This window comes from Atractosteus spatula, chromosome 3 (genome assembly GCF_055471065.1).
Source record: "Atractosteus spatula isolate fAtrSpa1 chromosome 3, fAtrSpa1.hap1, whole genome shotgun sequence".
Classification (NCBI taxonomy): Eukaryota; Metazoa; Chordata; class Actinopteri; order Semionotiformes; family Lepisosteidae; genus Atractosteus; species Atractosteus spatula.
In genome coordinates this window covers 33,275,837-33,291,824 of record NC_142708.1, presented here as the reverse complement: position 1 = coordinate 33,291,824, position 15,988 = coordinate 33,275,837, and the positions used below count along the sequence as shown (strand labels likewise).

Sequence of the window (15,988 nt, the reverse complement as noted above, 5' to 3'; positions counted from 1 at the left end):
TGTCCTGCTGATACAGGATGCATGTTTACAGCTCTTGCAAAGCAAAAAAAAAGTTTTGTTTTCCTCGTGTGAAACAATACATGAGCAGATAATCAATTGATTTTGCTATCTTTTGTGTCTGTGTGAAATTAAACTGTGCAAATTCCACAAACTTTTCTTTTGCTTCAAGGAGGATGAATTCTTAATCACACGCTTTAAAGCCATGGCCCAAGACTCATTAAATTCTTCTCACGCCATTTCTACCAATGTGACGGCTCCAGAGCAGATTGAAGAAATGTTTGATTCAGTGTCGTACGAAAAGGTGATGTTCAAATAACTTTCTAAAATATTTCTGAAATATTCCTTGTGGCTTTAATGAATAACATGTAGCATAAGATTATTACCTATGTAATGTTTCTAGCAAGGTAAATTGTGAGGTTTTAAGCTTTGTTCTGTTTAGATTAGTTATCTAACATTTCTTTCTTTTACAATAGAAATGTAATTTATTTTTATGAATAGGGGGCTTCCATATTGCTGATGCTGAATTCCATCTTGACTGAAGAGAAGTTCCAGGATGGAGTTGTTGATTATCTGAAACAGTACAGTTATGGGAACACAAAAAACCAGGACTTGTGGAACAGCATTAGCAAGGTAGGTCCTATCAGCAGAAAAGTGAAAGAATGTTGAAGCACAGCTCCTTTTAAATATTTTTGTTTTGTTTTTTGTATCCAAGATTTGTGGCATCCCATTACATTTCATATAGTAGAGCTTTATTAAAGCTCATAATCCTATATTAAATAATCAGATTTCTTTTCTGCAGGCATAAAAATTAAAATGTGTAAAAGATATATTTCCTAATCACTTTGTGTTAGGACTGCTTTTTGGTTTATTCCAAAAAATTCTATAGATGTCGCACTCTGGCTGTAGTATGTATTCACATACTTGTTAGTACCACTACTTGTCCATTACCTTCTAATTATGTAACTTGTAATTAATGTTATATTCATGTAGTTTATTAATTACAATTCAACATTTTAGAATTCAATAAATTACGATCTTCTGAATATCAAGGTGCTGAAAGATGAACTCTTGCCTGCCTGATACAATAATTGAAAACTTTCAGGAAACTATGAAGGTCCTTGTTGTCTCAGTATACCTACCTGGAAGCAGTAAAGAGCGACAGTGGTTAAACAGTATACTATTTATGAACCTCCTTACCAATGATTCTTGCTTGTCCAGAGTAAACAAGTACGAGCATTTTAAGATTTTTTTCAACAATTTTTAATTTCTGCGTTACCAATATATTTTTAACTGTCAAACTTAGTAGGCAAAATTATACTAATTATAATTTTACTTTTATCTAGTTGATAAAAGTATTGATGAATTAATATAGGAATTAAAATTAATCCCAGCTTTACCATTTATTATAATTTGCTAGTTTTACGATTGAATACTGTATGTTATGTTATTTGAAAAGCCAAGAAGGTCTTTGCACCCTTAAAGCCTTTATTGAACTTCCTGAGCTCACTTTTGTGTAGGTGGGTACATGGTTTTGTGTTTCCTGTAATTGGAGGATCTTGAAAAAAAATATTTGGCAATGCTTTACTGGCCTGGGTTTGTTAGAGACATTCTGCAACACCATGTGAATGTACTTTGTGTAAATTAGAAACTATTGTGTTTGAAGAATATTGGGTCAATTTAGCTCTGCAACCTTCTCAGTTTGCTCAGTCACATACACTGTAAAAATTACTAAAAGGGATATTTAAATAGGCAATTCTCAAAGTTTCCTTTTTACAAACTTTTAACATGACTGTGTGGGTAATAAGTGTTACAAATGAAATGGTTGGCTGGTTAGGAAAATGGAGAAAATTAGGAACTTGATCGAGTGCAAAAATCAGTAAGTAAAATAAATAATAATTTATTTTACAATAACCAACTTGTAATGATTTTGTCAAGAATATACCCAAGTGGTTAGTATAGTTAGAGGCACATAGATTCTTTTGTTCTCTGGCACAGCTTTGGTGGAAAGAGTAATAATTTATGCACACTTTGTTCAATAGATATTTATTGACAAGGACAGTGACACAGACTAAACTACACAGAGCACAAACATACAAACTACCCCATGCATAAATTTACAAATGAGGTGTCCCAGAGATCTAACTGGAAATATTTATACTGCCAGGTGTATTTTATCTAGATTCTTAGAGACACTTCTGTAGTAACCTACTATAGCCTATAACATACTGTAAGTAATACAATAATTTAATACAGAGGCTTACCTGCATACACCAATGACTTCTACACAACATTACCCTAGTGAACAAAATTACCTCACAGGCAGGATTCATTAAAAACATAACAGACAGTTGTGAATAAAACAGGAATAAACTTTCTTTTGGTTGGGAAAGAATGGTATCTTATTTTAAGGGTAGTAACTATTGACTGGAGCTATCTTGCTCTCAGTTTTGGAGAGGTAGATATGTTTTTAATTCAGTCTAGCTCCGCAAAACTAATCAATGCATGTTTTTTTTTCCAAAACTTACATTGAGATTGGATCCTTGCTTTCCCTGATGAATTTATACAAACAAGTTCTGTAATACCTGAATTAATCTACCCTCGACTGTAAATTTGCAGAGTACCTTCTGTACATTGTACATGTTTCAATTTTTTGTGATTTTAACTATGAGAATAAGTGTTTCCATCCGGTTATCTTATACTAACTGCATCTGTGACATTGTTATAAGTACTATACTGATATTACAAATAAGCTTTAATTATATGCTTCATCAGTTCATCAGTGACAATTGAACTGGTCTCAAAGTCATCAATGAGCTGTAATTGACCTGAAGCTAAGCATCATTAAATTTGCAATACTTAAATTTACATAATAATTAAAATTAGATTTTGATAGACCAGTTTCTCGCTGTTATACAGTAAGTGATTGTTGTAACAGTATGAGCTCTCGCTTTACTTCCTCATAGTTTCCACTTGTATCCTCTGGCTCATGTTCCACTGTTCATTTAAAACTTCATTATAGATCTTCTTCTTCATGTTTTTTTTCTCCTTTTTCTCAGTCTGCAAAGGCAAATTTCAGTGTTACTGACATGATGAACACGTGGACACTCCAGAAAGGGTTTCCTTTGGTGAATGTGACGAGGAATGGCAAAGATGTGAAACTTACTCAAGAACACTTTCTCCTCACAGTGGATTCTGAGAACTCAACATGGCAGTCCAGGTAACCCAAGCTTATTGGTTATTTGATTTAACACAATAGCAAAGGAATATATGTTGAAATAAGTAGGTTAGACTATATTTGGAAAATGTGCGAATGATATTCTCCATCCAGTTCCTAACCACTGTATCCACTTCAGGCTTGTGGGGGCGCTGGAGCCTATCCATGCATGCAACAGGTAGAAGGCAGGATACACCCTGGATGGAACGTCAGTCCATCACAGGGCACACACGGCCACAGTAACAAATACAGACACGGACACTCTCACACCGGGGCCTAAATTTCCCTCAGCCTAGCAGTATGTATTTTGGACTGTAGGAGGAACCCACACAAACACGGAAAGAATATACAAACTCCTTGCAGATAGCACCCAAGGTTCAAAATTAAAACCATGGCCCCAGTGCTGTGAGGCAAGAATGCTGTAATTGATATTATTTAAAATACAAATGTACTTAAACTATAAACTGAGGCCAGCTCTCTCATTCTTCCAGGTGTGCAGTCACAGGGTGCATAGCTACGTGAAAATCATGACCATATGGGATCACTCTCATTTCTTCTCATTTTTTATGGGGAGGCTGTTAATTGGTGTTTCTAAATCGTGTGCATGTTTGCTTACTTTTTTCTCATCCTTAGTATAATCCTGCCTTGCACTTTATATTTGCAGGAATAGGCTGCGGTTACCACAATTTATTTTTTGTTAGTTCTTTTCACGTATTCCAGACATTCAGGTAAATTCATAGTTTCCAGAAATCAAGGTGATTAGTGTTATCAAAAATCTAGGCCTTCTGTACAATGCTGTACATTTTTCATTTTTAATTTAGTTTTGAAGAGTTTAAATTTAAGCTGAAAGAGCTTTGTAAATATTCTTTATTTTGAACAAAGCACAATACAGAAGCAGTTTTACTGTTCTCACAGTGCCTCACAGTGGCTGTACACATGAATAATGTGCTATGCATTCATTTAAGAAGGCCTGTCTCATAATCTTCTCTTGCACAGTTTACATTAAACTATGCCAAATCCTTCAAGGGAAGTGTGCTGGGTCTAAACTGTTCTACTTGGGCAGCTTAAAGGACATGTCTCTTGAACTTTAGTTGATTGTTATAAGATAGATAGACTTTATTGATCCCAAAGGGAAATTGATGTGTTACAGCAGTCCAGCCCAAGACAAGCAAAAACAGACATCAGAATATCCGAAAAATTATACAAAATAAATATAAAATAAATAAAAATAAATACATAGGTGTGTGCAAAATATGATGATCATAGTCACTGTAAAAACAATAGAATATGTGCAAAATGTGTGTAGGTTTATACAGATTGATTGTCCAAAAAGTACAATGGAGCAACATGCTGTCCAAAGATGAGCAAATGAAGGGCTAACAGTCCTAGCCTAGGGCAGCGTTATACACCCTGACAGCTGCCGGGAGGAAAGACCTGCGGAAACATTCCCTTGAACACCGTAGCTGGAGCTGTGTGTTGCTAAAAGTGCTCCGCTGCCCAGTAACAATCCCATGAAGCGGATGAGAGGTGGTGTCCATGATGGCTGTGAGCTTGGTCAGCATTCTCCTCTCAGCCACCACCTCCAGGGAGTCAAGGCTCAACCCCAACACAGAGCCAGCCTTCTTGATGAGTTTATTGAGCCTATTTGCATCTCTTATCATGATGCTGCTGCCCCAGCACGTAGAAGATGGCCGCTGCCACCACTGATTCATAAAAAATGTGTAGCAGTGTTCCACACACACCAAAGGACCTGAGCCTCCTAAGAAAATAGAGTCAGCTCTGACCTTTCTTGTACAGGCGTCAGTGTTACCAGACCACTCCAGCTTATCATTCAGGTGTACCCCTAAGTACTCACCCTGGATGGAAACAGGGTTCAGCGGAGACTTATTCCTTTGAAAGTCCACGACCATTTCTTTGGTCTTGCTGGTGTTTAGCTGGAGATGGTTATGATGACACCACTCCACAATGTTGGTAATCAAGATAACTGCTAGCTAGCCTGTTTTCCTTTTCAGGAAAATGCTCTTTTTTAGCTATGACATAACAAAATCCATTAGCCAATGGGAATAAATAAAACGCAGATGTTTTCTGATTGAAAACTAGTTGCTTTTGAAAAGTTCTGTGTAACATATAATTCACTGGGCCAGTCAGTTGAGGCCAGATCAGGTGTAGCAGCAACATTAGAACTGTTACAAGTGAGACAAGGCTGTATAAGTCATATTGTAGTTACAGTAATGGCTAAATGATCCAAAGATCTCATCCAGGCTTTTCTGGAAGGAACCCACAGTGTCAGCTTCAGAATCATAGCTGGGAAGCTTATTTCATGCTCCCACAAGCCTTTGGGTAAAGAGGTATATCCTGTTCTCAGTTTTAAATGAAAGGCCACATAGTTTGCTCTTGTGTTATCTGCTTTGTGTTTTAGATCTTATTACAGGCCTGGACTTCTTATGTTGCCAGTTCACTCTTACACTTACACTCGTACACTTGCCACAATAGTGCAGCTTGTCTTTCATGCTCAGTTTGGAACCTTGTACGACAAAAATATCTCTTTTGTTTTTCTTGCAGCTACAAGTGGCATATTCCACTGACATATGTCAATGACAGTTGTAGTAATTCTTCATCCTGCAAACAAGTTTTTGTGATGAAGAATAAATCCGGTAAGCTCATTAATTATTTTGTAAATTACATTTTGGGTTCTTATAAAATACCATTCAAAGCATTTAATTCATTTTTACAATATCAACACATTTACTGTTGAACTTTTTTTTTGTTGGTCTTTGGATGAGGTTTAACATCTGAATTTTCTAACTTGTAAATACGTTTCCTGTAGTATATTTTTCCTGGTAAAAAAGAACAGTATAAGATTGTCATTTCCTAGTGCTCTTGTAGATTGTGTGCTATAATGCTGTCAGAGACAAAGCAAGAGGTTTTAATCTACTTGTTATTACAATGTACAGGTGAATGTCATGAATTTGTTATGAAGTTAACATAAAGGTGTCATAAAGGGGTTTCTCCTCTTTCTTAGCAACACTTACACTCCCTGCAAATGTTGCATGGTTAAAGTTTAACTTTAAGAATGAAGGATTCTACATTGTGGATTATGGGGTAGAAGGTTGGGATGCCTTAATCAAGATGCTGAAAGAAACTCATGAAGCTCTGACCTACCAGGACCGAGCCTGCCTGATCAACAACATCTTTGCACTTTCAAGGTACATTTAGAATATTTTTTATACGGACATATATTTACTGAGCATGAAAACTTATCATTTTATTTGTGCATACAGATGCAGCCACTCAGACCATGTGCTATTTCTTCCAAAGGTGTTACCTGTAACCTGGCGTGTTGCGTTATGTAATTCACTGGCCAAAGACAATTAATAGGTGGCACTTGTGGTGCATTAGATGTTAGTGAAATGATTGCTTCATTTAATCTGTTTCTCTACCGTGCATGTTTAAATCCACTTAATATGCAATATGAATGTAGAATTTAATATAGAACTAAGGGGAAATTTTGGTAGCTGAAAATAAAAAACAGAAGTATAACATTATATAATCCTAATGTAATGCAAATTTCAGCAAAAAGTAATCAGGAAACAATTTGAATTTTAAATTTTGATTATGAAAAAATATATTTCACACATACTGCACTGAAGTGGCTTTAAAGCCATACAGTCTCGTACGTGATATATACTGTACCTAATGTACATACAGTAGATGGTAGTGGTTGCTAAATATAAAAAACTAAGTACACAACAGTATCCCACCTTCTTCATAAACATTTTATGCATCAAAGTCTTTAATTATGTAACTTACGATGTTTATTTTGGAAACATTTTTCTTGTTCTAACTATATAAAGTTTATATACTTCATAAAAAGCTATTGTTATAGCTATAGGTGACTAGGAAGTGTCTATTAGAGTTTAGATAAAGTGTGTAACACTTGGCAGTGTAAACATTTCTAGCTTCAAAGCATAGGGGGTGTTTGCTGAGATGTGGGTGTCTGTTGCACTGCTAATTTGAAAGCTGCAGTAAACAGCCTTCAGCTCAGTTTCATTCCGCTCTGCTTTTCTTCCATACAAGACCCCATCGGCCAGACCAAATCACAAATACAGTGTTATAATTGCAGATTTTGAGACTGTACTGTAGATTATGTATATGCACTGCAATATACCTGAATGTGTATTGGCATTTTCCCTAATTAAATTAATTAATTTTGTTGCACTATGTGGAAGTCCAATAAGTTAATAAGCTAATGCATACTGATTCCTTGATGCCAAATAACAATAATCAAAATTAAAATGTCAAATGACAATAATCTTCATGTATCATGATGTTTATAAACTTTGTGATAACCATGTTAGGAACAGATTTGAAAACTACAATAAATGCCTATAATATAATTCATCTTTTAAAAGTACATTCATAATAATGCTTTTCACTCAGTTGAAAATAATGTATTAGCAGCATATAGGACATGCATACATGCATTCAGTCCTGTGTAAGACCTGCACTTAAAATTGAATTATAATAATAATAATAATAATAATAATAATAATAAACTTTATTTTATATAGCGCCTTTAAAGGTGGCTTCTCAAAGCGCTTTACAGGATGACAATAACAATAAATAAGAAGATTACAACAATAAATAAGAAGATTTCACAAGATAGGACACAATTATAATTACAACAATACAACAATAACAATAGAGGAGACCGTGGAAGGTGGTATTAAGAAGAGCAGAGGGGTGAAGAATGGAACCAGTTAAGTAAAGGTTTTTCTGAAGAAGAAGGTTTTGAGTCTGGATTTGAAGGAGTTTAGAGAAGGTGACTCTCTAATATCCTTGGGCAAAGAGTTCCAGAGCTTGGGGGCATAGCAGGAGAAGGCCCTGTCGCCCATACAATGTAGACGGGCTTGGGGGACAGTAAGGAGGGCAGAATTTGAAGAGCGGAGGTTGCGAGGTGGGGAGTAGGGCGATAAAAGATCAGACAGGTATTGAGGTGCCAAGCCATGTAAAGCCTTATAGGTGAATTATTATCATTATTAAAATTCTGATTAGTTTAAATCATATAAAATCCCACTTACACACACAGAACTATAGCTTGTATTTGGTCTAACTTGTTAAACGCTGTGGTCCCAGGCAGTATGACCAATGCTTCCTTGCCTGTATGTTTTTCTGAACATATTAACACAGGGCTAAACTTTATTTTGATGGCAAAGCTGTCCTTTTCACGGCTCATGTCTGGGAAGATCAAATTTGAGGTGCTCAGAAAATCTCTGATAATACGGAATTGTATAATTCAGCATGTAGAGGAAAAATCCCCAAAGGCAGATTTGTGAACACTCTTCTTATTTTCTGTTTCTGAAGGCTAGGGCGGGTATCCTTCAGGCAGGTTCTGAATCTTATTGCCTATCTTGGAAAGGAGAAGGAAACGGCTCCTGTGACAGAAGCCTTGTCACAGCTCAATCGCATCTATAGGTTGTTGGATAAAAGAGGTTTGTGGGCGTTAGCTGGAAGGATGAAGGTAAGAAAGCAGGTTACACTTAAACATGTACTCTAAATATGTAAAAGATGCATGATTTGGACTTCTGGTACCTTATTAAAGCTTTGTTATATAAAACCCAGAATGTGAATTAACTCCATGGAATTATTTTTTAAATGATTTTGAGCAGCTGTGACACCTTTTCAGGTTATGTTTATGTATTATATTTGAGGTCACAGTGCGATATTGCTTTGCAAAAGAACATCAGGGTCAGGGATTCTGTAGTTTTGTTGAGGCTCGATGTGCATGGATAAAAATCGGCGTTCTTCATATAACACATTCAAAACACATCTACAGCTTTACTTCCTAGTTCTCATTATATAAGTTTGTTCTCTTTGTGTGTTTTTAACCCTGTAAGCCTTGATTGCTTAAATATCGTGTCCAACAAAAATGTGTTTCTGTTGAGCTGATGTCACAGTACAGTATTCCTAATTACTGATTTATTCAATAGTTCCCAATTAATTAGAATTCCCAGTTACTGTTACTGAATTATCTAGAGCTGAAGGCCCTTGCAGAAACATCAATATGCAATTAAAGCCTGCTTGCTTGGCTGCACGTGCTATTAAACAACATTCACTCCCGATTTTTCGGCCCAGTGTACAGGGAAGGCCTTGTGACCCTGTGTACTCACATTAAGGTCGCACACTTATTTCCTTTTCACTGCACCGCAGTTTCCTAAATTAATCCCTTTAGCTGAAAAAATTTAGCTGAGGTTAATCACATCATGTAGTTCGGAAAGAAACAGAACTGTACTCTAGAAGTTATGTTTTACTGACTTCCAGCTTCCTGGTTTTGGATACCTGAGGGTTGTGGGTGAAGGATAAGTCCAAAAAATGTATTTTAAGTTTCTCTTCTGTACTCAATGTTTTAAAAAGTGCAGTGCTTTCATTGACGTGAAAATTGGATTATTATCTTGCTGAAGAACACATATTTTATCTGAAAAAGAAAGAGACTGTGACCAGGAGAACAACCTCACCGGGAGGGTGCTGAAAATAATGCATGTGGCAATGAAATTAAAGCTAGAATCACCTGTGGAAGGCAATTTCTTGAATTCTGGTGTCGTTAGGTCTTTAGGCATGTTTTTTAAACTGCCGTAGATTGTCAGGACTTTTGTTGCTAATGAAAGGCAAATATGTTAGCCTAGGGTACTGTCATTGATTCTGTAGTTATTATGCAAATTTATACATTGTACAACATGTTGCCACCTGTTGTAAGTCACAAGTATTTTGTTGTTTTACTGATGTCTAAAAGCAGTATTTGGAGAGAATAAGAGAATATAATACATATATGATTTAAAAAAACAAACAAACATGGATTTACAAGTAATAAGGTATCAAAGCAATGGTGGCAGACATCGGTTATTACAGCTAAATCTTCTGTATTTAGAAAATTCCCATAAATTTCCATGAACTTTCCAAATTTCCATGAACAGTGAGACAGTAATCAACAACCATGCCAACATATTGTTAAAAACGACAATAAAAGTTACACCATTGTATGTTTGTACATACTGTACATAATTAACCTACTAATTGAATGCACCAGTGCTGTGATTCAGCCACCAAACACTAAAAGAGTCAAGTCCAAATAATGAAGTAAATGTTATTTATTTCTGTAAATAAATGTTTTGTGCAACTCTAGGGCCTTGGACAAAAGCTCAGTAGCTATTCTGAAGAAGAAATTACGTCATTTTTCTGAACACAAGATTTATTACCAAAGGAGCTACACTGTAACAGCCATTGCTTGCTTCTGAATTGTAATTTACTGTTCTAGAAGCTGACTTCAGAAATTTTTTGTCATGTTTACTTTTACTGCACGTTTTAAATATCAGGAGTGCGGAATGAGACCCGATCTCTGAATTTTGTGATAGAATTAATATAAAAAATAATGTTTTTAGCTAAAAAATCTTAAATAACCTCTGTGAAGGTGACATTTGGTTTGTGGAACCTTAGAGTGAATTAATGTTCCACACTAAACATTTTAGGAAATTCTCTTTTCTGACAGGGTGCTTTAGTCTACAGTACATTGTTATGTTGTACTTCTTTCCTCACGATATCTGCTTCATAACTGTTCAATAGGGGCGGATTCTGCAGCTTTTTGGAAGTTTGATACGTAGCCAAACATGGGACGAAGAGGGATCTGTCTCTGAACGAATGCTGAGGTCTTCCTTGCTTGAAACTGCCTGCCATTATCAGGAGGCAAAATGCATTGAAAATGCACAAGCCCTGTTCAGGAACTGGACACAATCTAACGGAACTATGAGGTAAAAGGAATCAAGGATGAGATGCTTCCAGATATTGAAGTTCTCCAGTTTATATTGTGCTGAAGGAGTGTTTGATTCACAGAACTGAATTTTGCTCCTCAAATGAACGACAAACCAACCATTTGGAAGTGAAATAACTATTCATATTAGGAATGTGAAACAATATATTCTTTGTGTTCTTTATAACAAAATGTCATAATGATTGGACTGATTAAATGAGTGATTTCTGTTTCTCTTCTGCAGAATACCTGGGGATCTCATGAAAACGGTCTTTACAGTTGGTGCTCAGTCGGAGAAAGGCTGGGAATTCTTAAATTCAGCTTATCACCTTTCCATGTTTGAGGCAGAGAAGCACACAATTCTGGAATCACTGGCAAGCACACAAGACATCAGGAAGATAGTATGGTGGGTCAGACAAACAGGCTAACTCGATAACAGTAGGATAACTGAGAAACCTAGAATAAATTCACTATGTGCCTCCCATTTTACTGTGTTCACAACAGTCATTCAAGCGATATTATTTCAATTTTCTAACTACTTTATCCAGTACAGGGTTGCATGGAATGCCAGACCCTAACCTGGCAAACATTGGGCACAAGACAGGATACACACTAGACACTGGACTGGACGCCAGTCTATCGCAGGGCACACACAAACACAGACATATACACAGTCACACCAGGGCCGGTTTTCCCAGAAACCAATTAACCTACTAGTATGTTTTTAGACAGTGGGAGAAAACCTGAAGCTCCAGAGGAAACCCATGCACATTCAGGGAGAACATACAAACTCCACGCAGATAGCACCCTAGGTCCAGGATTGAAATCAGGGCTCCATCACTGCAAGACAGAAATACTAACCACTGTGTCACTGTGCCTCACTTTTCTACTCTTAGTCTAAGAAAAAGCTGATTGAATTATGTGTGCACAATCATCTAGGTAAAAAAGCTTTGTTCTCCTCATATAACTTAAGGTCAGGCAAGAAGCAAGGTGTTCTTAGGAGCTACATGGAAAACATAACTGTCTTCCATTAAAATCTGAACTGATGAATAAACTGCATATTTTTCTCCGGGTGATGTAAAATAAGGAACATGTAAATCAGATCATTACGATTTGTGAGTATGTGATATAGACACATATCATATTAATGTTGTTCAAAATCATTGATATTGTCTAAACGTCAGTAGTGTTGAAATGTTGAATGTGTTTAACTTCACTCGCCTCTCTGTTGAGTTACTACAATTCTTATTTATATGTGATAATTGTCTGGAGTGTTCCATGGGTATGTCAGGATATTAAGTACATGCATCTGTATCAAATATGTATTCCTAGGACAAGACAGTTTCTTATTTTGCAGGCTCAAATTGACCTGTCTGGTATTTATGGAAATTATGTACATCTAATACAAATTCATCATCATTTCTGAACATGGGAAGTCTATAGAATGACCATACTTGTAATTAGAGATTTTTGTATTTAAAGATAAATTACAGGAATAATGATAATATTCTGTTCCACAGGTTGCTACAGGCCAGCCTAAGGGGTAGTGATATTCAAACACAGGAGTTTCCTCTCATCCTCAATGAAGTCTGCAAGAGTTATGCAGGGCATCTGTATGCCTGGGACTTTGTCAAAGAAAACTGGGATAAAATCTTAGAAAAGTGAGTAGGAGTGATATGAAATATGTTGGGGTTCAACAAAATTCAGTTTTAAAATATTGTCTGTTTTCTTTTTGAAATCATAAGTGCTTTGTAAAAATAAAAGATCTTCATGCTGTAAGTGGTTTTAAGGGAAGCAGTGAAACAGCAGTTCCACCAGGGCCTTGAGTGACTCTGGAATACAAAGCCAGTGAAAGGCCTAAACTTTCTTAGGTTTCTTGTTCTATTTGCCCACAGCTCTTGGTGCAAGGAGCTAATCTTTTAGCCTGAGATTGTAAGACATTCCTGGATTCATCAGTGTTGTAATGTTTTATTCAATGACCAAATTCAAACGCAACATTCCAAGATTCTAAGAAATACATTGTGGAAAATGGAACGTTCCATCCCTTTGTTTAAATTCTGTACATCCATCCATTTTCCAACAGCTTTATCCAATACAGAGACACAGGGGAGACAGAGCCTGTCCCATCAAGCAACAGGTGCAAAGCAGGACACACCTTGGACAAGAGACCAGTCCATCACACTCTCACACCATACACACACTCTCACACCACAGCCAGTGTTCCCAGAAGCCAATTAAACAACCAGTATCATTGCACCATCGTGCTGCCCCAAATTCTGTATATTTAACAATATGTTCTAACATTTTCTTTGTGGTATTGCATCCCCACTGTGAGATCATGCTTGGTAATTTACTTTAATATTACTAGACAAATATGGACTCTTTTTTTCAGTGTAATATCAGCAAGAGCCTAAGGTTCATCTTTGTAATTTCTGATTAAATGGTTTCTTATTTAAAATCTTTCAGATGATAGAGCTGATAAATTGAATCCTCAAATATTGAGACTGAAAATTGAGAGAGCTCTACCTTTTGATAGAGGTATCTATTGCTGAGGAAACAATTGTGTAATTTTTTCTTGTGTGATTGTAGGTTTTCACTTGGATCCTTTGCTATCCAGAGCATCGTCCATACAGCAACATACCAGTTTTCAACAAAAACAAGGCTTTTTGAGGTTAGTGTTAACTCAGAACCTTCTGAAATGAGAAACGGTGCACACTTTAGCAACCATTTTGACATTTTATTCCTGTTTCAGGTGATGAATTTTCTCATATCACTGAAGGACAAGGGATCACAAATGAGAAGTGTCCAGGAAGCAATTGAAACAATCAAACTAAACATCCAGTGGATGGACAGGAACTTAAATATTCTTGATCAGGAGCTTTAAGCTGGTGGCAGGAACTCATGGTAGTTTCCCTCTCTGCTTTTTTCCCCCTCTGATCCCTTTGCTGGTGCTGTCTCCCTACCCTTGCAGAGCCTGTTATCTGCAACAACGTTGTTTGCACTATTAGGAGTTCTAGCTAGCTCAGGGCCACTCAGTTCACATTTTTATTGTAAATTAGGTTAGAACTTTCTTTTCAATGTTGGTGTTTTCAGCTACAGACCAAATGTTTAAATTGTGCTAGTTGTTACTTTGCCCTGTACAAAACCAACAGGTTATACCGAAACTGAATACTGTTCAAGTGCAGCAGTAACAGCTTACTGTACCTCTGATTACTGCAGTATTGATTACACTCCCATTATATTGCAGTTATAGTGCAACACTGTTTTCATCTACTTTTCAATACTTAGTACTATAAAAGATTAAGGGGCTTTATGTTTCAGGCAATTACAAGTTGATTCTGAAAAGTGGACACGACACTTTTCCACAGTCTTTGGCTGAATTGGTTTCTTAGACTGGTCAACGTACAGTTTGTGATTCAAGGTAGTGTAGACTTTTCAAGTTTGTAATTATACTGTACATACCTCTGCATTGCTTGTGTCTATTTTAACATTCTTCTTAAAAGAAGGTAGTATACAATAGGATTGGATTTTTCTGTTTCTTCAGTAGAGTGTGTATTTGGGCGCATGTTCTGAAGAAAAAGGTAAAGCTCTAGACAGGAATGTATTAAACTACTAGGCTTGATTTCAATGTGCTCAGCACTCCGTTTTTTATGACATTTTGCCTGTTCTTGCTACAGTGTATGCGTTTTTGTACATATGCTACATAATTTTATTTTTAAAACATACAGATATTCTATAAAGAAAAGAGCCATTACAAAATGAATGTATTTTTTTGTTCGCTAATTATGAGCGGCTAAGCATGGTGTAGTTATGTTTTGATTTTAAAAGTTTCAGTTACATTTTAAATTTAAACTTTTTCCCATCAAGCTGTTTTTCCTAAAAAATGTTTTTTGTCTAAAAGGCAGAATATTTGAAATGCTGGGTACGGCAGTGATTATACTGTATTTACTTTTTAACTATTCAGTTTTATTTTATTTTAGTTTAAAAAAGTCTTTGACTGCATAACATGAGATCCCTTTTGAACACAGATTTTATTGAAAAGATGTTGTGTTTGTGTACCAATGTTCTGTGTTCAGCAGTTGTAATGAAGCATAAGAACTGCATAGCTGACAAACCTAGCACCTAAAGGTGAATGTGTTTTTGAAATTGAATGCATCTATGCTGGCACGTTGATGTTTAATGTGATGTCACATGATCAGCCGACTAATTTTGAATGTTGTTTTTTTTTGTTACATGCATACAGTACCAAACTTTTTTTTTTCTCACGGATTATAAGTAGTATGATAAAAGTGTACATTGCAAATGTAGTGAAGGTGAACTGTATATTTTACAATCAATGTAAAAAAATGTCTTAGGGGGTGGTATTTTACTGAAATCTATCACACAAGGAAAGTTAAAAGGAAAAAAAATGTGAGCTATCAGATCTGAAAATTAATCATTTGAGCGTAATCTTCCCATTTACTTGTAATAAACATTTTTTATAAAGCACTTGTGAGCAAATTAAACTGTTAGATACACTTTCACATGCATGAACACAAGCACAAGCCTATTTTTGTTAAATTAAACTGACTTAAACTAAGACAAGTTCAGGTTATTTTCATCAACACCAGAAAGGTACAGTATAGTTTGATAATCAAATAAGTTTTATGTTTTAATTTGAGGCTTTTGTGTATCCACAAAAACACAATTTTTGTGCATAAAGTCACAACTTGGCAAGGTCAGGTCATGTAATTCAAAGATAGTTCTCCATTGGTCTGTCCAATTACTTTATAAAAAGGAAAACAATACAGACATTTTTTTAATACATTTAGACGTACAGTTCATTTTGTCAGTATTAAACTGAACTCTTTAGATTAGTTAGTGACACATTAACATGGATCTTTGGTACAGTAAATAAGATATAGTTATAGATATAGAATTTTTCTTTGGACATATTCTTATTCTGACAAGATTATCTGTGCGTATGTATAGAC

General features: G+C 35.9%; 1 protein-coding gene across 1 annotated transcript in view; it reads left to right on the top strand.

The window, feature by feature from the left end:
- The window catches only part of lnpep (leucyl/cystinyl aminopeptidase), a 39,917-nt gene extending 24,417 nt beyond the window's left edge, over positions 1-15,500 (top strand). The window contains exons 8-18 of the mRNA XM_088912089.1: positions 170-301; positions 499-630; positions 3,057-3,217; positions 5,777-5,868; positions 6,237-6,420; positions 8,579-8,735; positions 10,832-11,016; positions 11,260-11,421; positions 12,536-12,676; positions 13,605-13,686; positions 13,768-15,500. Of these exons, the coding sequence (XP_088768215.1) occupies positions 170-301; positions 499-630; positions 3,057-3,217; positions 5,777-5,868; positions 6,237-6,420; positions 8,579-8,735; positions 10,832-11,016; positions 11,260-11,421; positions 12,536-12,676; positions 13,605-13,686; positions 13,768-13,899 (1,560 nt within the window). The 3' untranslated portion in view covers positions 13,900-15,500. The remainder of the gene's footprint in view (positions 1-169; positions 302-498; positions 631-3,056; positions 3,218-5,776; positions 5,869-6,236; positions 6,421-8,578; positions 8,736-10,831; positions 11,017-11,259; positions 11,422-12,535; positions 12,677-13,604; positions 13,687-13,767) is intronic.
- The last annotated feature ends 488 nt before the right edge of the window (positions 15,501-15,988 follow it).